General features: G+C 34.2%; 1 protein-coding gene across 1 annotated transcript; it reads left to right on the forward strand.

Annotated features, from left to right (window-relative positions):
• Positions 1 to 201: 201 nt before the first annotated feature.
• Positions 202 to 20,948, forward strand: LOC111998522 (structural maintenance of chromosomes protein 1; the record flags this gene model as incomplete). Its single annotated transcript, XM_065771610.1, is given in 13 exon segments — positions 202 to 472; positions 1,091 to 1,215; positions 1,519 to 1,628; positions 1,710 to 1,823; positions 1,944 to 2,083; positions 6,673 to 6,762; positions 6,860 to 7,068; positions 9,766 to 9,935; positions 15,647 to 15,756; positions 15,846 to 16,222; positions 16,974 to 17,225; positions 17,744 to 17,971; positions 18,071 to 20,948. Coding segments are annotated over 13 exon segments (2,245 nt in total), but the record flags the coding sequence as incomplete, so codon positions are not given.
• Between the last annotated feature and the right edge of the window lie 943 nt (positions 20,949 to 21,891).

Here is a 21,891-nt window from a genome sequence, read left to right on the forward strand (position 1 = left end):
ACTCTACTCCCTTGTGGGGATTTTAAATGGGAGGTAGAGTGGAGGAGTCAGGGATCGAACTTAGGATCTCCTGCTTTAATATGATGTTAAATTACCAATTTTCCCAAAAGCTTAAGCTGTTGGGATATAGTAAATTTTATTATTTAACCACATACTTCTAACATGAACATTATGCCATTGTACTTTTTTCCCTCCTTACAGATCTACATATGAAAATTTGAGGAAGCTTCTTAGTGAAACGGAATACCAGCTACGTGATTTAAAGGCTGATAGATATGAAAATGAAAGGGATGCCCGGCTGTCTCAAGTAGTGGAGACTCTCAAACGCATGTTTCAAGGAGTCCATGGTTGCATGAAAGATCTTTGTAGGCCAACACAGGAAAAATATAATTTTGCTGTTACTGTTGCTATGGGCAGATTTATGGATGCAGTAGTAGTTGAGGATGAAAATACAGGAAAAGAATGCATTAAGGTACTACACATGATTTCTAGCTTGCTGTTTTTTTCTGGGGCATTTTTTGAATTATTGACATGAAAACATCAATATCATACTTCCATTGCTGGATTTTATGTATTTGAAGTGAAACATAGTAAAGGTAGTCAAGAAATAATATCTATTCAACCACTAGGGTCTATTGAAAACCAGTACCTTTCAATTCCCCTCCCTTATATGATTATGCCAAAATTATTTTTAACCTATTTTCCAATGTGAGGTGCAAATTTTGTTAGGTGAAGGGCTTATATTCCTGAAATTATTTACTCAGCTTCGGTTTTAGTTTTATGTAGGAGACTGATGTTCTCCTTTCCAAATTATGGATGGCATCTTTTAAGTAATCATTTGTGGGGTTTTTTTGGCTTCAAAGTTGTCACTGCCCTTGTTTTATTTATATATTTTTCAAGCCTTTGCCTTACAATGACATTCTTTTATAATTTGCCTTTTCTTTCGGGAATTCAAAAGCGTGTTTAGTACAATAATAGTTTGAATGCACGAGATATTATAGACTAATTCTGTTATTGATTTCTTGACTTAATATTATAGATTTAATTGAGTTGATTAAGATTACTAGCTATTTCTCTTGCTTCCATGCAGTATTTGAAAGAACAAAGGCTTCCTCCTCAGACATTTATACCTCTTCAGTCAATTCATGTAAAGCCAGTCATTGAGAGATTGCGGACCTTAGGTGGTACTGCAAAGTTGGTGTTTGATGTAATCCAATATCCTTTGCTAAAGCTTGTCTCTTTTCCTACACATTCTGATGGTATAATTTCAATGCGTGCTGCACTGCCTATTGGCATACATCTTTCTGGTGATTTATATATAACAGACTGATCCTAATTTGGTGGTTAGGATACTTCTCATTGCAATTTATCTAATGATTCTTTGCTTCTCTAACTCATAATAATCACTACAGCTTTTTCTGTCTTATGTATGTTGCCTCTATTGTCCGTTTATTTCATCTTGAAATATATGTTAGTAAATCAATATAAAAAAATTCATTGTAAACTTAACCGCAACACTTTTAATCCTGTCTTGGAGAATGCAATTCTTTTTGCTGTTGGAAATACACTTGTTTGTGATGACCTTGATGAGGCTAAGGTACTATGCTGGAGTGGTGAGAGGTTTAGAGGTAATTATCACTAATCTTTTCCATTCTTTACCTGTTCCAAATCATCAAATTGATTTTTTATTAAAATATTTATTTGTATAGAATCAGTTGTAACTAAAGCTGGAATTCTGCTCACAAAATATGGCACCATGACTGGTGGTAGAAGTGGTGAAATGGAAGCAAGGTCAAAACGATGGGATGATAAAAAGATTGAAGGTTTATTTCTTTTGCTTTGATTTCAAGTCAAACCATGTGATGATAAAAAGGTCAAAAGTTTGTTTCATTTTGCATTGTTTCAAGTCTTTTGGCTGTAGCTTTGCTGTTGCTTTTCTGTAGAATGTCAGAGATTGAAGGAACGGTATGAGTTGGATTTGGAAGAGCTTGGTTCGATTAGAGAGATGCAGATAAAAGAGTCAGAAGCATCTGGGAAAATTAGTGGACTTGAAAAGAAGATTCAGTATGCGGACATTGAGAAGGTACTTACTTTCAGTGATTAATTTATGTTTTATATATTTTTCTTCTTAGATACCAGTTTAATTCTGTATAATCATTAATTAATATATATATATATATATATAAAAGGAGAGAGCTCTACGAGATCATGAGGTTTTGCCATATGGTGCATTCTTTGCAAAAATAATTGAAATACTTTTAAGTGCCACATTAAAGATAAGAACAAATTGAATATTGACTTTATGTTTCATTTGGTTCAATTTTTTAGGACTTTTCTAACAAAAATAAAATAAAGATTCGTTGTTTCCTTCAGTTCAATGTATCAAGACTTTTCCTCCCACGCATACACACAAAACTCTTTACATTTCAATTCACCATTTTCACTTCTTGCACTTCTACTCCTTTATATACACTTGCCATATCCTTTCATGTCATCCCATTTCTAATACACAAACCAAAAACAATGTCATTTATCTTTAATCTTTCAACAACACGTACCTAGCCCAAACATTGTCGTCCCATCTAATCCTAACTCTTGTGAGTTGGCTAACACCAAGTATTTTATATTGAGTGATAACGACAATTACAATTTTGATGTTGAAGTTGGATGTTGTTTACTAGTGGGTTTTGTAAAGTTTGTGATTAATTGTGGGTATTTAGGATGCTAATGCAGGAAAGTCATAAGTGTATTTTGTTTTAAAATTAAGGAGAGAGAATCACATTCTATATCAAATTTTAGTCTTCATATTCCTCCACAGTTTTTAAATTTTTTTTTTATTGCTCATTACTTGAACTGAATAATTATAATGGATATATGTGTGCAATTTCTAATTGTTGCTTTTTATGATAAACTTATTACTAACAAAGTTCTATTACAATTATGCTATAATATATGTACAACATTCTTCAAAACTATCTTATATAAAACATTACAATATTATCTGTGCATCGCATTGGCAACTTACTAGTTAATTTGAATTGCTGATTTTTCATCCTTTTAAATTTTTAATGGGGTGGCAACTATTATTTGACTTGTGCGTACATCTCCATTGTTATGTATTTATTGTTCTCTTCTTCTACCCTCTAACCGCCACTACCTCCATTGTGTACTTTTAAAACAATAATAATAATAATTTGAGGTGCTTTAATAAGATTAAGGTTTAGTGTCGTTTAGTCAGGGGATGGGGGATAGAAAATAGTGAGGATAGAAAAGACTTAAATTTTCCCTCATATGTGTTTGGTGGGGTGAAAAATTCTTTTGTTTGATTGAAAAGAAAAATGAGATGATAGAAAATAGAATTTGTATAAATTTTTCTTTTAGGTTTACACAAAAAAAAAAAAAAAAAAAAAAAAAAAAAAAAACCTCTAACGTTTAAGCTTGAAAAAGAAGAAAAAAGAAACGTGGTGGGGGAGGGGAGAGGGACAGATTGGTAATTTCCCATGTAAGCTCACAATTAGGGAGATAACTAAACATCCCAAAAACATGGGCATGGGGAGAAACAACCCCCACTCCAACCAAACACGTTCATTTTCTCCTTCCCTTTCTCCATCCTGCCAAAATCATCTAGTGTTGGTAAAAGCGAGGGGCGCACTTAAGCGCAAAGGCCTCTTGGATCCTAGGCGCAAGGCGCAATCGTGCGCCTGATTGAAGTGAAGCGTGCATTTAAAGAAAAAATTATTAATGAGAAATTCAACAATCAAATGATCAAATTATCATACAAATTGAAAAAAAAAAATCATATAATTCATATAACATTTAGATAAGCCCTACTTTTGCAATTTTAACCCAAAAATTGCAAGTCAAGTCTTTTTTTTTTTTTTTTGATAAGCTAGATATTAGTACTTCCATGTAATACCCTTTCCTAAATCTTCAATATTCATAATGCCCTATGACTAATTAGTAATATTTGTTAATAATTTAATCACTTAATGACTATAAGTCTATAAGAATTAGTTTGCTATGTTTGATTTATTTGTATTCGTTTAAACTCATCGGAAACACATTGTATTTTTCTTATCAATAAAACTTCTAGTACCCATAAAAATAAAAAATAAAAGAATTAGTCTACTTTGTTCAACATCAATCACTAAAGTAACTAAACAATTACCGCAAATATATTAAATCATACTTTTGTTTTTCATGAATGAGCTAAGAATATGAGGACATAGCAATATGGTAATTGGTACTAGGCAGATTTCCAAAAGGGAAAAAATAGAATAATAAGAAGAAGTAGGGTGGGTTACTAATTCAAGGAGAAAAAATAATGAAAAAATAAAAATAAAAATAGAGAAGAACTGGGAGGTTGTGGCGAAGTTTTGAATTCCGTTCTATTCTTGTTGGAATGGCCGGAATTTTTCGTTCCGGTGGACAAATTGGTGCAGGTGACCCCCATGTTCTATGTCATCCCAAATTCTGGCTTGTTCTGGATTAAACCGGCATTTTGGGCGAAATTTTTCCATTCCGGCCGAAAATAGTATTGCTGACCGGAATTAGACATTGCTGAGTATCTTGTACTTTTTTCTCATTCTCATGAATTTTGAGAGAGAGAGAGAGAGAGAGAGAGAGAGAGAGAGTCAGAGCACTACAAAATTGGTAACATGAAGAAGGAGATCATTCATTGAGGAAAAATAAACAAAGAAGAAGATGAAGGAAGAAATTAGAGTAAGCACGATAAAAGAAAAAAAAAAAAGGAAACAAAGAACTGAATGATGAGAAGATAGACCGTGGGAATGGAAGAAAGTAAAGGAGGTGAGGTGAAGAAGAAGATCTGGTGAGTGGAGAGTATTTGAAAAGTTGAAAAGTGAGACATCAAAAAGAGTGAAGTCATGCGTGAAGTACAAATAAGTTTAAAGAGGAACATTCTAGGAAGGTTCATATTTTTCCAAATGCCCCTACATCATAATTTACAAATATGCCAGATTTAATTTTTTTAACTAACCAATCTAATCTTTTTTTTTTTTTTTTTTGAGAAACAACCAATCTCATCCTAGCTCTACTAAATACTAACATATTTGAAAAAAATTTAGTAACCAATCTCATAATTACGTCATTCCAGACATTCCATAAGGAATTTATTTTTATACTCGATAATTAATTTAAATCACTTAGGTTAATATATATATATATATATATCCGGTGCGTAATCCCAAAATGGTGCATCGGAACACATCAGTACCGAAATATTCCGTTCCAATAACCAATCCGGAATGGAATTTAAAACTCTGGGTTGTGGGTTTCAGGACTAGTCACACTCAAAATATGCCCAATCAATGGCTCATATCAATTGTGTCAAAATGCTATAGTTTTAATTCAGTTTTAGTTTATTTTTTTGAAAAATATAAAAAGCACCAAAAAGTGCACCTTGAAAAGCTCACTTCTTTGAATGAGCCTAGCTTTTGAGGTAAATAGCGCAAGCCTCGGCTTTGCGCTTTGAGCATGCTTAAAGTGTGCTTTTACCAACACTGAAATCAACCCAACCAAATGGACTCTTAGGGTTCTGCTTAGGTTGAGTTTCAAATGACTGATTATGTAATTGTTTCAAACAAGTTGTGAAAATTGTCCAAGCAAGCAGTATCACCTCTTTAGGCTTTGTCAAATTTTGTAATATGATGCCAAAAACTATTGTTTTACTTCAAAAGAACTAGTTGTTTCAAAATAATTATGGAGGATGGTTTCTAATTTTATCTAGGCTAACATTCAAGCTACCTGGGAAGTATGCTAGACAAACACCTAAAAATAAAATCCAGCCTCTAAAATTGGAAAGATCCATATTTTCTAGCAAGTTTGAGAATTAAAATTCTTCGCAAATAAAGAGGCTTGTAGTGAATTTAGGATACAGAAGATGTTCTGCATTGCTTGTAAGATATAATATGTTTTTAAATTATCTTGGGTGCATTCCCTTAAGGGGGGTGATATTGGATTGCCTATGAGTATTTAAGAGGATGGATGAATTATAGAATTGCAATTGCAGTATTAGGGAATGTTCATGGAGCAGCATATAGGCAAGTTAGATTTTTCATCACACAAATTTTTGAATGGTTTACTTCTTAAATAGCTAGATGATTAGGGGTAGAATGAGATGTGAATTTACTTATGAAAGGAAACTATTTGCATGATGTAAGAGGTCATCAAATGATATTAAGGTACCAAAATCTTGAATTCTTTCTCTCTCTCATGTAAAAGGACGATAGGTTTGGAAATCTATTGGGAATCAATAAGAACAGAAAAAAATAAACATAGGAATCAGTACCTAGGTTTGGCTGGAATAGAAAATTATTGAATTACAAAAATAACCTTAACTATAGGAAATTAAATAGAATACTAATAACCTCATTAGCTAATAAGACAAAACCAAATCCAATGACCCAAAAATAAATACAATTGACTTCTAAAGGTAAACAAAACTAATATAAAATAAAATTTTCTTTGCTTGTCAGAATATTCCCCATGGGCTGTGGCTTAACAAATACCATTGATAGAAAAACATTTTGGCAATGTAGATACTATTATGCTACTCATTTTACGTTGGTAACTCTTGGTTTTGCTTCTGCTATCAGAGCAACTTATGTTATAATTGATTATCTAAATTTATTTATTTATTTATTTTTGCAGCGAAACATTGAGGACAAACTTGAAAAATTGCTGCAGGAGAAGAAAAATATTGAAGAAGAAATCAAACTCATAAACTCTGAACTGCAGAACGTAATATTATGAAAATGATCGTCCTTCATTTATTTTATTGCTGTATGGCTATTTACACAATTGATTACAATGGTTTTTATTTATTTTTTGCATGCAGTCAAATAGTGCTGTTGACAGAAGGAGTATTCAAATTAATAGGTGGGAGAAGGATATCAATGAAATTGTTGACCATATCTACAAAGAATTTAGTAAATCTGTTGGGGTGGCAAACATACGTGAATACGAAGAAAACCAACTAAAGGCTGCACAAGATATGGCTGAAGAAAGGCTTAGCTTGAGTAGCCAGCTGTCAAAGTTGAAATACCAGTATGCTTTTTTTCCTCTGTCAATTCGTCTGGCTTATTAATTGGTAATACCATTTTATATTTTATATAAAGACGATTGGTTTATGCACGGATGTCTTCATGCAGGCATCTGTGTTTGTATATAAATGTATGCATGGATGTTTTCATGCAGGAATCTGTGTTTTTAATATATGTGTGTGTGTGTGTGTGTGTGGGTCGGTGTGTGTGGGTGTGTTTCCATTCGTAGCTATAGTGCTTAATTGTGGTGTAACTAAGTACACATCCTTGCACTTGGTGCATTTGTTTATGCTTATTAATTTTAAAAAAAAGTGTGTTTCCATTTGTGCATGCCCTGTTGAATTTATGCTTCATGAAACTTATATGACATTTGTATTTTTGATTATCCATGGCCCCATTGCAAAAGCTTTTGTTACTGCTTTTGTTATAATTCTAAGTGCTTTTGCTAGTGCCACGAATATTTTCTGTGGGGATGAATCTTCAATTCCTGTTGTAAACTAGTTAAGTTTACGTGTGAGGATCTAAGGAAAAGAGTTTTCTTGCATTCTTCACTTGTAACACGTGGTAAAGCATCTTTGGATTTATTACGTACCAAATGTGCTGCTTTACCTAAATCATCAGTTGCCTACCATTTGAGTGACATTTGGAGTAGGTGTCAGTTGCCTACCATTATCATCAATATTATGATTATATATGCTAGTGAAAGCTTCTTTAGTAACTGCTGGAAGTGGCAAATGTTGTTTGCCCATTTGAAACTGTAAAGTAAAGGTGAGTTCACAAACAAGTTTCTTCTCCTTGGTTCTTGATCTGGGGCTTCTTGACATTCTTTAGAAATTCAGTGGCTTAGCAACATTAATATATATTTTTTTGTTGAATCAGTAGTAGCTTTTATTTCAAACACATAGGTCATATTAGACCAAACAGACATGGGCCACAGATTGCCACCCTTAACAGACCACCCAAACCGAGTAAAACAGGGGGAAAGGGACGATTCAACATTACCCAACCCAAGGCTAAGACAGCAAAATACACAAGGCCTGATTAGACTAAATAACCAAGGAGCAGTAGGGTGCTATGCTGCAGCACCCAATCCAAATCAAGTACAACAAGTGGACATAGCAACATTATTTTTAGGGATTCATCCATGAGGACTCTTGCCAATCACTACACTTTGAGGAGGTGAAAGTGATATGGGAAAAGCGAAGACAATTTCATTCTTAAATTTATTTTTTTTCTAATTTTAGAAGTCAATTGGGATTTTACTATTGGTCTGCGGGATTTTATTTTATTTCTTATTAGCTAATTAGTTTATTAGTATTTTATTTAATTTCTTAGAGTCAAGGTTATTTTTGTAGTTCAATAATTGGACTTTGGCCCAAGTCAGTTAGGATTAGGTTTTAGACTTTAGTCTTAGTAGTCTATATAAGCATGGTGTTGTACTTTATGGAGACAAGTTTATGATGAATAAAATTTCAGTTGAAAGTTTTCCAATGGCCTGGGGCTGACTCCAGATAACCCTAACCACTGATTCTTAGGCTTTGCACCTCTCTTGATGCTGACTCCTAGCAACACTAGGTGCTGAATTCTATGTTTTTATTTTTTTTCTGTTGTTGATTCTAGAATTTGTGCTGCATCAGAAATCTTTTGTCAGTTTGTTGAGACATCAGGACGTCCAATGATTCTAAAGCCTGGAAGGGAGTCTTCTATTAGAATAAATGTAGATATATTTAACCAAGTTGCTGAGAATAGGAATTATATGTGCATACACATAAAGCAATTTACATCAAGCCAGTCCAATAATTTGCATTTGGTAAATGGAATCTGTTCCATATGCTCCATTATGTGGGCTGTACATTTTCTTCAATTTTTTTTTTTTTTTAACCACATCAATATATGTCCGTTGTGGTTATTGCCCTATGAATAGTTAATTGGTTATGTGGGCTCTCTTTGCCATTTAAAAAAAGAAAGAAAGAAAGAAAGAATTGTCATTGTGTTACCCTACCATTTTATTTCACTTTTAGAAAGAAATACATAATAAAAAAAATTTATTTTTAGAAAGAACATTGTTGACTCAAGAGCGAAGGTGAGAGGAAATGTAATAGAGTTATGAAATTTTATTTCTTTCAAGTGTTTGATGCCCTATCTTGTTTTTCTACTATGTTGTGCGTATTGTTTCCTTTTTTTGATAAACAAAATACCTTTATTTGATAGAAAAGTAAAACCCAATTGCACAGGTAATTTCATAATGCAACTCTGAAGGAATTACAGTTTCAAATTCAGAAGATACAATAAAGATATGGTTGTATACCGTCTAAGGCAGTCATTTAATCATACAAAGATCTCATTTTACAATTTGTACGATAGATGATACTTGTAAATGTTCTGCTAATTTGTTTCAATATCGATACCAAGACTATGCCAATATATTTTTCCCAAAAAGTTCAATTGTTTCATTTCAATAGGAGCATTACATTAATTTCCTTGTTGCTTATAGAATGTTAAAAGTTTACAAAGCTTATGCATTGTTTATACATCAATTTACTATGAGTACATAAAGTTTATTCTTTAATTGGATATTTATGCTCAGATGGAAGTTCCAATTTTTTCCTTCGTTACATGAGTTGCTTGTAATGTATTAATTTTTAGCTGCTTCGGCATTTGTTCAAAATTTTATGTGCCAGTGCCTTTTCTTTTTAATTAGGTTGGAGTATGAGCAAAATCGGGGCATGGAATCACGAATTAAGGAGCTAGAATCTTCTATTAGTGCTTTAAAAAATTATTTAGTACAGATTAAGGATAGAGAGGATAAAGCCAAGTCAACTGCAGACAAAGCTAGTGTTGAGATCATTGGATATAAGAAAGAAGTACAAGGTATGGCTTTGCTTCCACATGTTACCATAGAGAGCTTAGTTTTTGTTGATAAAATAAATCTTGAAGTTTCCATGCCTTGAAGTCCTGAGACCATGGTATCACATTCTTTTCTTTTCTTTTTTCTTTTTTTTTGTGAGTCAATTGGCTGGGGTTTATTTTATAATTAGAGATTGATTCTTGGTATTTATTGACAAAAGTTATTCAGGCTAATATAGTCCATGATTTATGGGACTGTCTATCACAAAGGTAGGCTAAATTGGAAATTCTTCTGTGTCATATTTTAAGCGGGAACTAGGGTTCCATTTGGGTTAAGTTCTGTCTTAGATGATGCCAGAAAGCACTGAAAATTGTTGCTTAGATTAAGAAGTGGGAAACTAAAATTACAGTTGCAGGCACAGTTTCTCTGCTGTATACACTATAAAGAAGTTGTCAGCGCACAGCTGCTGGCTGCCACCATTGCTTGATCAGTTGAGCAATGCTTGGCATTTTGGTGCAGGGCTTCATAAGGAGCAACTTTGCAAGATTTTGTGCATTGCCGTTAATTTTTAGAATGTATGTCTTAGTATTTATTTATTTTTTGACTATGTCTTAGTAGTTTTGTTAAAGGACTATTTGACTAGGGCTTCTTGTTGCATGCATTTCTAGTGTTTATTAGGAAGTACTCATGTGATAGAAACCTGAATGTTTGATGGTTATACTCTGACAATGATGGAAAGGGACTAGAGATGAATTGCCTGACAAGTTGATTTAAGTTTTGATGCATGCTATCTGTTACCTTTCTTCCCTTTGTCTCTTTAAGTTTTGATTTCAATGTTCTTTTGGAGTTGGTGTTAGAGAAACATGGGGGGTGCAAGCTATCTGATGATTTATTATCTTAGGTTTGAGCCATTTATGAAACTGGGTAGGAAAACATATGTGCTTGCAAGACGAATGGTGAAGGGGAAAAACCTGATTTATGACGCTGGTTGTCTGAACTTTCCTCAGACTTCATATAATGATGTGCAAAAAGAGAACTGGGTATCTTGCCTCTGAAAGCTGCATTGGAAAAGCAAAAATATGAAAACAGAGGGAATGATTATTGCGTAACAAGTGAGAATAAGGGATGAAGCAGCCTTTTGCTTCTTCTCATTACAACTGCAAAGCCAGTAAACTGTTTGTAGTTTAAATGAGATGGAATATATTTACGGTTCCAAAATGGTTTTAACGATTGGGAAATGGAGTTGGTGGAGCCTTTTTTCATACCTTGGCGTCACGTAATCCTCCAAATGAGGATGGAAATAGTTAAATTGTAAACTATAGAAATTTAGGTTAGAGAATTAAAAAAGAAGGGGAAAATAAAGGGAGAAAGCGACAGTGAAGAAGATAAGGTTTAGGCATTAGTCTGACAGCCTCCACCTTAGAATATATTTATATTAGGGTTTATAAGATAATTACACAAATACCCTTATTAATAAGCTAATAGAGCAAGAACACTCCCCCTCAAGCTAGAGCATATAGATTAAACATGCCCAGCTTGAAAGACAGTCGTTGAAAGGAGGCACTAGCGAAAGGCTTGGTGAAAATATCACCTAACTAATCATCCGAACGAACAAAGGGGGTGACAATCTGTTTCTTCATCAATAAATCCTGAATGAAGTGACAATCAACCTCAATATGTTTGGTATGTTCATGGAACACAAGATTGCTAGCAATATAAATAGCAGCCTGATTGTCACAATACATCTGCATGGAGTAGGAAGACCAACTACTCATGCAACATTACCTAAATCAGCTAATTTAGCAACAGAAGAAGTAGTGCGCAACTGTTGAACAAGCTCGCTAAGCTGGGTAGTATGTGCATCACGAGAATCAGACCTAGAAGTTGTATGCCCAAGTGGAGTAGAACTAGGTTGTGGCTGAACACCACCATCAACGACCTGATTTGCATAATCCGGCTTCCCATACTTCACCCAACAATAAGGTTCAGTATGATTAAGACCACGACAATGGTCACACTTCCTGTCACCACGACCACCAGTACGACCACCACCAGAATTACCATGACCCCCGCTACTTGAGAGTAAAGCTGAAGACTCCAAAGAAGTGACAGTGAAATTCTGTCCTAATGATGAGCGCAATAGTCGAGAATAGGCATTAGCAGCATTGGCTAACTGGGTAAGGTCTCACTAGCAAGAATTTGATCTTTGAATCCACATGAATCAGAGTCTAAACTAGATAGTAAGGAAGCAATCATAAAATCTTCCCAATATCGCTTCTGTTGTTCCAAATCAGTGGTAAGAGGCTGATACTGTAATAACTGCTCCCATGAATTTTATTTTTAAGAGTATTGTAGTCCTCAGACAGTGGTTTACCAGATTGCCTAGTAGTGAAAATTGTCTCATACACCCTAGAAACATTGCTTTGATGGGAAAAACATTCTGCAATAGAATCCCAAATCTTCTTCGAAGAATCACAAAATTCAACAGTAGTAGCAATGTGAGGTTCCATACTATGCCACAACCATCCCATAACAATTGAATCTTCACTCATCCAATCCTCATAATTTGAAGCTTTCACATTAGGATTTGAATCAGTCAATTTAATTTATTTTTCCCACGCAAATAAACTTTCACTGCATGTGTCCAAGCTAAATAATTCAAACCATTCAATCTTTTTGAAGTAATGGATTTAGGCATATCATCATCTCTAATCAGTGACGATTTGTTCTCTGCCATGACAGTGGTGGTATTTTCTTCAGCCATAAAAAAAAGGCTCAAATTAAATTGTCAAAAAACTCCAACGAGATCATAAATACCAAGCCAAAGAACTAACATCACAACAGCCTACTCCAAGCAACTAGAACAATACTCAAATCCAAAAAGTAGTCGCCAAACAACAGACACGAGATAGCCAAATCTGGAGGGGCACAATTCGGCAGCAGAAACAGTAAAAGAACAAAAAAAAAAAAAAAAAAAAAACTATGAAACCCTCAAGAGAGCTACAACCAACATCAAATAAGACACGAGATAGCCAAATCTGGAGGGGCACAATTCGGCAGCAGAAACAGTAAAAGAACAAAAAAAAAAAAAAAAAAAAAACTATGAAACCCTCAAGAGAGCTACAACCAACATCAAATATGCTATTCTATAGTCTATTCAGCCCTTATGGAAGAAGGCTAATCAATTCAAGTCACCAGAAAACACCAGCAAAGCAGATTGGAAAATCAGAGACAATATTGACAAAAAAAATTCGAAAATTGAAAAATCATCCTAGATGGCTTCAAAAATTTTGGCAAAAACCACCATAAATACCAAGAGATTCCAATGAGATAGTGTCTTTGCCGGAATTTGGTGACCCTGCCGATGCTAATGTCAGCACTGACATCAGTGCCGATGCCATTGTATGGATTCTGACGTCAGCCCTCCTGTCAACAGATACAACCTTCTTCTTGTGTTCTAATTGGTTCTAGGGTTGGATCCAGATGCTCTGATACCAAGTTAAATTGTAAACTATAGAAATTTAGGTTAGAGAATTAAGAAGGGGAAAATAAGGGAGAGAGCGACAATGAAGAAAACAAGGTTTAGGCGTTAATCTGTCAGCCTCCACTTTAGAATATATTTATATGAGGGTTTATGATATAATTACACAAATACCCTTATTAATATGCTAATAGAACAAGTAACCAGAAAATAACTATAACAGAAATTGGATGAGGTGGGGTTGAAGTTGTAGGGGGATTTTGACATAGTCCTTTTATGGTGCTCCAAGGGGATCTAGCTCTACTAGTTTTCCATGGAAAAGCGTTTGGGGTGTAAAGGCTCCATGTTGAGTGTCTTTCCTTGTTTGGATAGCTGCACTGGGGAAGATTCTATCAGGTGATTATTTGAGAAGGGCCTTTACAATTGTGGATTGGTGTTGCCTATGCCAGTTTAGTGGGGAGAGTGTTGATCACCTCCTGTTGCACTGTGAGGAAGTTTCTCAGTTATGGAGTTTTGCATTTAGATTGTTTGGTGTTGCTTGGGTTTTACCCAAAAAGGTTATTGATTTATTGGTAGGATGGAGAAACTGATTGGGAAAGCAATCTTCGAATATTTGGAATTTGGAACTACATTGTGTGATGTGGATTATTTGGAGGGAGCGTAGTAGTCATATATTTGAAGAAATGGAGCTTACTGGGGATCAACTTCTAGCTTTATTTGTAGGGACCTTGTTTGATTGGTCTCGTGCATGGGGATTTACTTCTAGGGAATCCATTCTGTTATTTATAGATTCCTTATCTTCCTGTACATAATATCTTTGTTTTCTTCTGTTGTTTCTTTACATATTTTTTCTGGCTACATTTTTCTAATGAAGTAGATTTCTCTTAATACAAGTTTTCTTACCTATCCAAAAAAATGAACTGGAATATATTTGCTTATGAAAATAGACTTGATAGTGAACTGGCTTTTGAAAGATGGGACTTGTAAATATTCTTGTCTAAATCTCAAGAAGGAGCTAGTAAAAGGTGGTTGGAGAAGGCAAGAATGGTTTTCTGCACTTCAATTGTGATATCAAGCCTTTTGGTTTTCATAACATTTGATTTCTCTAGCGTTTAAGACATAATGAGACCTATCAATGCCAAGTTCATCTGCTAGATTTAGGTTTTTGGGTTGTATGGTTAGAAACTCTGAGTCTTCTCCCTTAATTTTTGGAGCTTATGATTTTTTTTTTTTTTAATAAATTGTTATTATATTGGTAAATTATACACACTTGGTGGATATTGAACCCAAGAGTCAAGACCTAACCCTCCACCTTGTTTTTTTACAAAGGGAGTAAGTACCATTTGAGCTAAAGATCATTGGAATTAATGAGGCTGGTATCAAACAAAGATGGTATTAAACATGAGTGCTAGATCATGTCTGGAAAGGTTTTGTTGTTGTTGTTGTTGGGTTTAGTCTATCTGTGTAGATCTCACTATGTAGCTTCTAGAAGTGCCTCGACCCAACCAATGAATTGCAATGTGGGTCATGAACAGGTTTTTGTTTTTCTGGCACTAGCTGTTGTCATATTTTCCTACTGTTGGTATGAAGAATCTTTTACAGGGTCTCTTTTGTGGATCATTTGGACATAAAGGAAAATTTTAGCATTCATTGGCTTTGAAACTTTCTAGAAGCACTCTAAAATCCCTATTTTTTAGATCCTTGTATGATTGCAGGCCTGCCTTAAGTAGAATTCCTTTTTCTTTGATTTTAATGTACCTTGATCTTTTAATTTTTCAAGAAAGCATTTTATATTCTCCATGAGTAATTTAGGTTTATCCTTTTTCTAATAAAATTTCTTATTACCAAACCAAAAAAAAAGGGGAAGGATTCTTTACAGGGTTTCTTATCGTAAGTAGTATGTTATTTGTTAATATGATTCATTGTAATTGGTTTTAGTTTTCTATCACTATTGCTTTTTTTGTGGGCTTCATGCTTCTTCATGTGGTGAGGTATATTTCTGTTTATTCTTTTGGGTGGAAGGATGAGGTTGGAGGATGGTGTTTGGGATTGAAGTGACACTACCTCTGTTCTGATACTTGGGTAGCATGTAGCCTGAGTTACTGTTTGTCTTAAAATTTGAGACATAATTTAGCTTTAGCGCTTGGTTGTGTATCTGTTTCTAATTCCTGTTTTTTTTTCCCAGTGAAATTCTTGATGTTAATAATTTGTTGGCAGCTCATGTAGTATTTTCTTCTGTTTGTACTTTTCTAGACTGGAAAACTAAGTTGGAGGAGTGCGAGAAGGAGATGCAGGATTGGAAAAATCAGACTTCTAAAGCTACAACAAGCATATCCAAAATTAACCGCCAGATATCTTCTAAAGTTAGTTTTGATGGTGATTTTTTTTCCTACGTCTTAACATGTGTATTAATGAATTTCAATGCCCAACAAATGTTTCCTTGTTATTTCAGGAGACAAAAATAGAGCAGCTGAAGTCGCGGATGCAAGAAATAGTAGATATGTGTGAATTAGGACAAATAAGCCTTCCCAGATCGGACCTAATGGAGACAGAGTCCTCAAGAGCAGGCCCAGTTTTTGATTTTAGTCAGCTAAATAGATCTCTTCTGCGGGACAGGAGACCTGCTGAACGAGAGAAGCTTGAAGCAGACTTCAAGCAAAAAATGGATGCCCTAATATCAGAAATTGAAAGAACTGCTCTAAATTTGAGGGCTCTAGACCAATATGAGGCTCTGAAAGAAAAGGAAAGAGCTGTAACTGAAGAGTTTGAAGCAGCCCGAAAAGAAGAGAAGGACAAAACTGATAAGTTCAACTCCGTTAAGGAGGAGAGGTACAGTAATTGCTATACTACCATGGTAATCTCCATACTATTATGATAAAGGTTAAAAACTAATACAATACAATCTTGTGATAAGTGTTACTTGCTTTAAGGTTGAGAGCTGGAATGTTGGAAATAGATGTTTCCTCAAACAACACTATAGATTAAAAAGATTCTCGGGCCTGTGTGATGGATAGAGCAGTAGGATGAGGTTCAGTGTCAATGCCACCAAAAAGTACTTCAGTGTCAAAGCCACCAAAAAGTTTCATCTCAGACTCTTTCTGCTCCAAACGTTTGTTCTATTCATTTGCTCTGTCTTAAGGCCTGATTCTAGTTTTATTTTAACTTACTTTTAATCATCTGAAGTTGTAAGTTTTGAAGCTTCTTTGGCTTGAAAATATTTCAAATGTTGCCTTTATTGCTCTCTTAGGTAAAGTCTTTTATCTCACTTGATGGCATTGGTTCCTTGTCTTAGGCTGGATTTATATAGTGTATTTACTCCTGAGACACCTAGGTCAACTCTGAAGTGTGTGCCAATATATGTCATTGAAAATGTGAAATCTTATTTGCCTGTCCCTGAAAAATCATCTGTGCACGTGGTTGTGCATATATCGTCCAATTGAACTTGGACCACATGCCATTTTTTTCCATCTGAAGAGATTATAAATGGGGTCATTTACTCATAGGTTCCATTCCGTACGGGTGCATGAGTTTTATTTAGCTATCAAAAAAGATGAAGCTGAGTATGTTTCTGTGAATGCAGGTTCAGATTGTTTATGGATGCTTTCAGCCACATTTCTAACAATATTGATAAGCTTTATAAACAATTGACGAAGAGCAACACACACCCATTGGGTGGGACAGCGTATTTATACTTAGAAAATGAAGATGATCCATTTTTACATGGCATCAAGTACACTGCTATGCCCCCAACAAAGCGCTTCCATGATATGGAACAGCTGTCTGGTGGGGAGAAGACTGTTGCAGCACTTGCATTGCTCTTTTCCATCCACAGGTATGCCTTAGAAGAATGTAACTTCTTTTTTTCATCCATGCTACAAGATACCCTTGCACACATGCCATGCAAACTTGCATCTACTACTTGTACAAACAATAAGACACATATAACTGATCGTATTTTATGTATTTTGAATGGAACTTTCCAAGATGTAGAGATGGCCTGCACTCGATGTTATACATTCATAATATGCGTTGTGGAATTGGGAATTTCTGAGCCAATTTGCAAATTCCTTTAACCAATACATTGCAGTTTATTGCAGTTCGGATTTGGATTCAATGTAATATGATGCTAGACTTCTTTGTTCCTCTGCCTGTTTTATTGTTCTCTACCTTTATACATCCTACTCTCTTTCTGTCTATATAATTGCTATTTACTTTGCTTTTTAGATGCTCTTAGCAATGTCCCATTGCCTTGATAAATACCAGACATTTGTCATAAAATTATCTTTCTTCTGCACAAAATTAGTGGCATTATTTCATGGGTTTTCACATTGCTTGTATGAATGGTTTCAGTTATAGGCCTTCTCCATTTTTCATATTGGACGAAGTTGATGCTGCATTGGATAACTTAAATGTGGCTAAGGTAGCTGGATTCATTTGTTCAAAATCATGCGAAGGGGCCAGCGGTAATCAAGATGCTGAGGGAGGCAATGGATGTCAAAGTATTGTGATATCATTGAAAGATAGCTTTTATGACAAGGCTAAAGCTGTGGTTGGGGTTTATAGGGATGCCGAGAGAAGGTAGCCTCTTCACATACATATTTTTCCCTTCATTGTTGTTTTGACCCACAATATCAACATTTTAACATGCGGTGTTAACATTATGCTTACTTTTTCCAGCTGCTCAAGAACCTTGACATTTGACCTGACCAAGTACCAGGAATCATGAAAGAGTTTGGAGCTGCAGCTGGTCAATGGCTTGTTCTATAAATATTTCGGTTACTTTTATTCCTAAAATTACTGTAAATATGACTAATTTGCATTGCAGTTGGTGTTCTGTTCTTGTTAGGCTTCTAAAGATCACTGGTTTATCTGGTTTCTTCAATGCCTCTGTCCAGCAATTTGCAAAGAGCCAAAGACAATCTCACTCACCAGCCAATTAGATTGCCCTTATTTTGAAATATAATTGGATAAATTTGGCGTTTGGTTCCTATTAGGAATCTAAAGATCACTGGATTATCTGATTCTATTGATGTCTGTCCAGCGATGTGTGGTAATGTCACTCACCAGCCAATCAAATTGATCTTATGTTGCAACATATTGGATAATCTCTAGTCGTAAGCTTTCTTGCATTTTATCTGGACATTTGTCATGGTTTGATTCGTTCTAGCTTGATAGAAAGATTCTTGAAATCATATCATTTAAATATAAAATGTGCTCATAGCAGACCCAAAATGAATAGCAAGAGCAGGACCCAGAATTGATGTGCATTCAAAATTATAGTCACAAGCAAGTTATGCTATGTTCTTTGGTATTGTCTGGTATTGCTAACGAAAAAAGAAGTATGTTTCCCTCTTGAAAATGCCAGGGGTGTGCACCCACAGTATAAGGTATAGCTTGTGAAATCTCCAGCACCGTGCTGTTGCAAGCTCAAGGAGAAAAGGTGGGAAACCCTGCTGCTTGCACGGTTTGGCTGGTTCTTTGATTCCTCTCATGGGAGCAGCTGTAGTCGTTTTTCTTATCCGATAGCATTGGATACCGCTTATGTTTTGATATTTTCTTTTTTGTTACATGACATTTGTCAAATTTTGATTCGGGTTTTGATTTTTAAAGAAAAAGGTGGGTTTTAAATTTGTGAAATCTTTGTGAATACATGACTATGAAGTATTCTTAACTTTGGTACTAATTAGCCTCAAAGTTTTCATGTCAGCAAACCTTTTGTCTTTTTGGCTACTTTGCTTTCCGTAGAATCTGGTGTCCCATCACCTTTTGTCTTGAGGTGGGCTTATTTTGCAGATTGAAAAAATAATAATAAATAAAAGATTAAGAAATTGAAAATTTGAATTTTATTTGTGAGTGTTTTGGAGGTATTGCACTTGCACTCTGTGATAGGTGGGGCTAGCATTATGTGGTGTAAATCTTTTTTTTTTTTTTTGGGGAATAATTTTGAAATTTTGGGAGGGGGGATTTTAATTTAGACTTCTCCATTGGAAACACTAAAAAGTTTTTGTTAAGTTTCAAGGCTTTTTGTGTAAGTCTAAGGTGGTTAAAATTGATATATTACATAGGATTGGTTGATTATGTTGCATATTGGATTGTAGAATTAGATTGAAGATTACAAGTTCTTGAAGAATATGGGATCCTATTTTTCATTAAAGATAACATTGATAATGATTGTGCATAATAAATAATCATAATGAATTATTAATGAAAATAGTTTAAATTAAATGTAGCGTTTATTAATACAGATTAAAATCTTTCATTGTTTGGGTTCTTCTGATTTATGTGATGTTAAGAGTGTGTTTTTCTGTATTTATAAATGTGCTAGGAAGTTTTTGACTTTAACCTTGTAATCGAGTTGTAGTGTGACTTCTCACCTTAATCCCCAGATATGTGTATAGATGGAAGATAAATGGGAACTGATTGAAGTTCTCGAGCTAATGCAGGAAGATCTTACACTAAGCACGTTGAAGAATTGCAAGCAGTCACAGCCTGTCATTAAGGTGATTATAGAAAGCACCACTGATGATGAAGGGATGCTATTTGAGGCTCTATATTTTCATGATGAGCTTGAGCAGGTGATCTCCAAGTATGAGCAATTGGAAGCTGCTCAAAAGGCTGGAGAACAACAACCTGAAAACTCTGACCCCGTTAACTGTGAGGACTTGGAAGCTGCTCAAGAGCCTGGAGGAAAACTGCCTGGGAATTCTGATGCCTCTAAGAGTGAGTTATAAGCTGCTCAAAGCCTTGGAGGAAATCTCCCAAAAGTCTCACGCATCTGAGGCCAAATCACCTGCTCTGGTAGGAACTCATAATGAGAACAAGTTGGTGGATTTCCCAAAAGGAGAGTACTGAATCAAGCAATGAGAAAGAAATGATGAATGAGGAAGTGGGTAGTGAGGTGGTTTTTGTGCCTGGATGTATGCTTTGTCAATGTTTTTCGGGGGCACATCCTCTATTAACTCGTAGCTCCTATTTTGCCAAGGACTTGAGCTTCAAATTATTATAACTAGTCGTAAATTCATGCGATGCGTAAGAATTGATAATTATTTGGGTAAAATATCATTTTTGTCCCTAAACTATCACAAAAGTTTGTTTTTCGTCCCTAAACTTTCAAAAGTTCGTTTTTCGTCCCTGAACTATCACAAAAGTTTGTTTTTCGTCCCTAAACTTTCAAAAGTTCTATTTTCGTCCTTAAACTTTTCCAAACGTATTGATTTTCGTCCTTCCGTCTGACGGAGTGCTGACGTGGCTTTGACAGTGTGCTGATGTGAGAGGGACGAAAATCAATACATTTGGAAAATTTTAGGGACGAAAATAGAACTTCTGAAAGTTTAGGGACAAAAAACAAACTTTTGTGATAGTTCAGGGACGAAAAACGAACTTTTGAAAGTTTAGGGACGAAAAATGAACTTTTGTGATAGTTTAGGGACAAAAATGATATTTTACCCTAATTATTTTGTAGTTGTGGTATAATATATAATTTTGTGGAAAATAATTATTTTTCATTTATCTATCTCAAAAAATATATCATTATTTTATTATTTGGATTTGTTTGATTGATATTATTCATTTTTTAAGTGGTCCATATTTTGCTAAATTATATTATTGTGTGTTATATTTTTCTAATTTTTTTTTCCTGTACAACTAAATTATTTAAGTTTCAAATATATTATTCAAGTTTTTTATTCTCTTAAAAGAGATAATCATATTTATAATTTTTCTTATTGTAGGAGTAGTTTCGAACTATTAATTGGGTTTTGTGTTTTAATATAGATACATGAGATTGAAATTGTATATTTCTCAAACATTTCTAAGAGACTATACCATTTATAAATTTAATATTTAAAAAAATATGTAAAAAAAAAAGAAAAAAAAAGTAGACTTTATTCTTAAGATTAAACACTTCGCCTATTAAAATGAAAGAAAATAATTTGTATAACAACGTAAAGAGAACATGATCTAACGGGAAATATTTTTTTTTTTTTTTTTTTTTTGACTACATACACTTTCATAAAGATTAAACACTTCGCCTATTAAAATGAAAGAAAATAATTTGTATAACAACGTAAAGAGAACATGATCTAACGGGAAATATTTTTTTTTTTTTTTTTTTTGACTACATACACTTTCATTTATTAAAATTTAATTGTCTTTAATTGGGCTTTAATATTGCATTTATTGTTGCTATATTACTGTTCAGTCTCCTCATTTGCAATATCGTTGGCCACATTATTATTCTTTTTATTATTTATTTTTTACTTTTAAAATTTTGACAATATTAAATATATATAAATATATTGGTTTTATAAATTCATCTTTGGTAGTTTTATGATGTAATTTGTTTTTAAAGTTAGTTGTTAACTAGTACTTATGTTGTATGATAAGTAGGTCTTTTTACTAGTAATAGAAAGTAAGTTGATAAATTGTTAGTGATAAATGCAATAATCTATCAGTTAGTTAGAAATGTTTGTTAGGATTTGGCCAATCACATACATGTG

This window comes from Quercus suber, unplaced genomic scaffold (assembly GCF_002906115.3).
Source record: "Quercus suber isolate HL8 unplaced genomic scaffold, Cork oak 2.0 scaffold_46, whole genome shotgun sequence".
NCBI classification, from domain to species: domain Eukaryota; kingdom Viridiplantae; phylum Streptophyta; class Magnoliopsida; order Fagales; family Fagaceae; genus Quercus; species Quercus suber.